The sequence below is a fragment of the Ailuropoda melanoleuca genome, unplaced genomic scaffold (genome assembly GCF_002007445.2).
Source record: "Ailuropoda melanoleuca isolate Jingjing unplaced genomic scaffold, ASM200744v2 unplaced-scaffold11384, whole genome shotgun sequence".
NCBI lineage: Eukaryota > Metazoa > Chordata > Mammalia > Carnivora > Ursidae > Ailuropoda > Ailuropoda melanoleuca.
The window spans coordinates 7,023,721-7,027,919 of record NW_023179820.1 but is presented as its reverse complement, the minus strand read 5'-3'; the positions used below and the strand labels follow the sequence as shown (position 1 = coordinate 7,027,919).

The 4,199-nt window shown below is 56.0% G+C and overlaps 1 protein-coding gene across 1 annotated transcript; it reads right to left on the bottom strand.

The window, feature by feature from the left end:
* Positions 1 to 1,410: 1,410 nt before the first annotated feature.
* SOX17 (SRY-box transcription factor 17) lies at positions 1,411 to 3,829 on the bottom strand. Its single transcript, XM_002925644.4, has 2 exons — positions 3,303 to 3,829; positions 1,411 to 2,688 (listed from the first exon to the last, which is right to left on the bottom strand). The coding sequence occupies exons 1-2, from the start codon at positions 3,607 to 3,609 to the stop codon at positions 1,775 to 1,777; spliced, it is 1,221 nt and encodes a 406-aa protein (XP_002925690.2). The 5' UTR covers positions 3,610 to 3,829; the 3' UTR covers positions 1,411 to 1,774.
* Between the last annotated feature and the right edge of the window lie 370 nt (positions 3,830 to 4,199).

Here is a 4,199-nt window from a genome sequence, read left to right as displayed (position 1 = left end):
ACTGAAACTTTTGGTCCCAAACATTCCTAGCATCCAGGGAACACCTCTGAAAGATGCACCTTGCCATTACTCAAGAGAATCCAGCCAACCATTTCAACTCGAGATAAATGTTTTAAGCTATTCTCCTACCCCTCCCTCTTCTCTATAGCATTTATTAGTATGGAGAATTATATAGTTTCTCACCACCAGCATGCCAGTTCTTCCAGTGCCCACAAATATACCTTGGCATGAAGGAAAACAGTGATTAAATATGTTTTAAGAACTTGTAGGGGTGCTTGGCTAACTCAGTCAGTGGAGCATGCAGCTCTCGATCTTGGGGTTGTGGGTTCCAGCCCCCCATTGAGATTACTTAAAAACAAAATCTTTAAAAAAAGGGTTAAGAACTTTTATCACCAAGCTTTCACCACATATGTGGTGGGTGAGTGCTTCCTTTCCTCACTTGCGAAAGGGGGAAAACAGCACCTCAGCTCACAGGATTGATCAGGATCAAACTTGGTACAGAATGGCCTTGACTGACACACCTGGCACAGGAAATGCCAGTCTTCTGTACCTATTATGTCTCAATCTGCAAAACCTAATGGATAGGGCCACAGAAGTTACTGCTGAAGTACACAGCAGGGGCTAACCCCTCACTTTTACAGCCCTGTGACTACTGTTTCTTCCCTAAACGGCAGAATAGTGATACCCTAGGGCTCTAGCTTTAGCTGCACTTGTAAAGCACACTAGCTACAAATCATCACTGGAACTCTCCAAAGCTTAAGAACTACTCATGTCAGAAAATGCAGTGCACCCGGTATGCAGTTTATAGGAGAGCATCCTATTAAGTTACATGTGGTGAGTTTCATTCAAAGTTAAGGTCACAACGAACATTTTCTTTTGGTTCATTCCTGTGATTCCTTCAAATTATTTTCAACCCTGCAACACTACTTCCCAAGGTGTAGACATGTGAGGACTGGCAAGCTCAGTGTTGAGAGGGAGTGTACAGACTCTTGATGAAATGTAGACGAAGAAAAATCCAAACACCTCTTTAGGCCGGTCTCAATATTCAAACTAGAACACCCAGATTCCTTGGATGTTCTCATCTGGTGAAAGGGAAATACTAAAACTGAAAAGACTGTTAAGATTAACCATTACTTTTTAGAAACTAGGATCACTGAAATGTATAAGATAGGCTCATTCCACGAGGTTTTTGTACTTAGCAAAAAACAAAACCTTAGATAGCCTAATGTTCATTTTTAGGTTTTATCCTTGAATTATTTAGTTCTACCAATACAAGAGAATGAGAAATCTGCAGCAACTCTATATTAAATATCATTCAAATGTTTCCAATGCTACCAATACTTAACACTCATCTTTTTTAAAAATTGGCTTTTGTGACAGAGGAACTAGCAGAGTGAAAAAGTAGGATTCCAGATTTTATTTTTTTAAAGATCGAGAAAACACACCCAGGACAAAATGTTTTTGATCAATAAACTTTCAGAAAATGGAGCAAGTTATTCTGGGACACATTCAAAACTGGGAAGCTTGACTGGGAAATGGGGTTTTGACAACGCAACTGTGGGAAACAAGTATCCGAACAAATCTTAAAACACAACCTCACATTTTCCTCCCCCCAACTGTTCAAGTGGCAAACAAAATAAATTACCATAAATTATATGCCTAGGCAACTTAAAAACAAAACAAAACAACATGAGGCTGAGGATTTCCTCAGCTCCTCCAGGAAGTGTGTAACACTGTGCTTCTGGCCTGCAGGCTAGATCGGATTGGGGACCCGTCAAACGTCAGGATAGTTGCAGTAATATACCGCAGAGCTGGCATCGGACACCACCGAGGAAATGGCCCCGTGGCTGTCTGGGAGATTCACACTAGAGTCATGTCCCTGGTAAGGGAGACCCATCTCGGGCTTGCACACGAAGTGTAGATACTGTTCAAATTCCGTGCGGTCCACCTCCCCGAGGAGCTCCGCGGGCTGGTTTGGGTCCGCCCCGTCCCGGCAGGGCAGGGCCTCGGGAGGGGGCGACGGCTGCCCCGGGCCGGGCTGGTGCTGCTGGGGCTGCATGGAGAAGCCGCGCCCGCCGCCCGCCGCCGGCGCGCTAATCGCGTTGTAGTACAGCTGGAGGGCGCTGGAGGGCGCCACGTGGCCCGGCATTGCAGGGCACGCCTGCTCCAGGCCGAGCCGGGAGTGCATGGGGCCGACGGGCGGCTCCGGGGGCCCTGCGTAGTCCGAGGCCTGCGGGTAGCTGTAGGGCCCGGCCGCGGGACAGTCCCCGGGCAGCGGCGCGGCGAAGAAGGCGGGATCCGGCTCCACGCCGTCCAGCGGGGACGTGTCCGGCGTGGGCAGCGGGTAGCCGTCCAGCGGGGGTGCGCCCAGTCCCTGGCAGTCGCGGTAGTGGCCGCCCATGTGAGGAGGCAGCAACGGCGGGCCCGCCGGGAAGCCCTGCTCGGGGAAGGGCAGGCCCAGGCCGTCGATGGCCACGCGGCCGCCCTCGGGGCCCAGCGTGGCGGCCTGAGGCTCGGCGAGGCCGTGCAGGAAGCCGCCCTCCACCCGCTTCAGTCGCTTCACCTGCTTGCGCCTCCGCGGCCGGTACTTGTAGTTGGGGTGGTCCTGCATGTGCTGCACGCGCAGCCGCTCAGCCTCCTCCACGAAGGGCCGCTTCTCCGCCAGGGTCAGCGCTTTCCACGACTTGCCTGCATGGGAGAAAGGAAAGTGGAGAGGGGCGCCGGGCTTACTTTCGGAGCTACCGCTCCCAGGCCCCATGGCCCCACCTGGCCCTACCTCTCCCCTCCGATCTTTAATTGAGCAACTACGGGGGGGGGGAAAGAGCTCAAGTTAAAGAGTGAAAGTCTGCGACTCCAGAGGCCGAGCGGAGTCCAAACACTTGGGGAAGACAGGACATGTTGGGTCCTCTAAGGGAAACCCTCCCTTCTTTTAGCCTCTAAGAAGCGGCTTCCCAGCTCACCCATTCCCGGTCTTTCAAGGAACTGAAAACGTCCCCTACTCAGGGAAGGAGCGGGGAAACGGGCAGGACCAAACCCGCTCGGCTCCCGGGACACCTTCGCGGCGGCAAGCCGCCTCCTCAGAGCTGTTGTAGCTGCGCCCCGGTCACCCGGGTTACCCCGGCACCGACAACCCAACCGTTTGGATAGTCGGGAGAGGGAATGTGGGAGGAGAACCGAGGGGCACCGGGAAGGACGCTGGCGGCACCACACCACTGGCCTCGAGCGCGAGACGCTCACCCCTCTTAGGCTCAAGGAACCGACTCCGCGATTGGCACCACCCTGGGTCGCGAGCTCGGACTCACCCAGCATCTTGCTCAACTCGGCGTTGTGCAGGTCCGGGTTCTGTTGCGCCAGGCGCTTGCGTTCGTCCTTAGCCCACACCATGAAGGCGTTCATCGGCCGCCGGATGCGAGACTCGCCCTTGGCTCGGCCCGCCGCCCCAGCCGGCGCCCCACTGCTCGCCGCCGCCTCGCCCTTCACCTTCATGTCCCCGAGGGGGCTCAGCGACTCGGCCCAGGGGCAGGGGCCCAGCCCAGCCATCACCGCGGGCAGCGCGCTGCGGGTCTGGCTCTGGTCGTCACTGGCGTACCCCGCATCCGGGCTGCTCATGGCGCTCCAGCCCTGCCCCGCGCCCCACAACCCTCCGCCGGACACGCCGCCTCCCCCAACCCCGGGGAGGGGGGTGGGAGCGAGGGACGGAGATGCCCCGTAGGCTGTCCAAGTCTCCCGGGCCCGACCCCGACCCCGCTGCCGACGTTCCTGGCCAGTCCCAGCCCAGCGCGCAACCAGCGTCCCCGCCGGCCCAGTGACACTGCGAGCGCCGCGGGCCGCGGGCCCTTTTCTGCACTGATGTGGCCAATGGAGTGGAGGGGGCGGGCCGGGCGAGCGCCCTTAGGCCCACGCCCAGCCCGCCGCCCGAGTCCCAAGTCACAGCTCAACCCCACGCCCGCCCTTTCCCCTCCCCCGGCCCCGCGCCCAAGGCTACACCTGCCCCCGGGAAAACTGGCTGAAGCCGGGCACTGGCGCCACGTTCCCTCCGACCCGGGAAGAGGGACTCCTGAAAAACCTTCTGCAATGTTGACTGTACCGCTGGATAGAAGTAGTTGGCCATGATAGTTCGAATGAACACACTAAACATACACGCTTTTTTTTTTCTTAAATATGATCTTTGTATAATTTGGGTTACTATGCAGCCATTT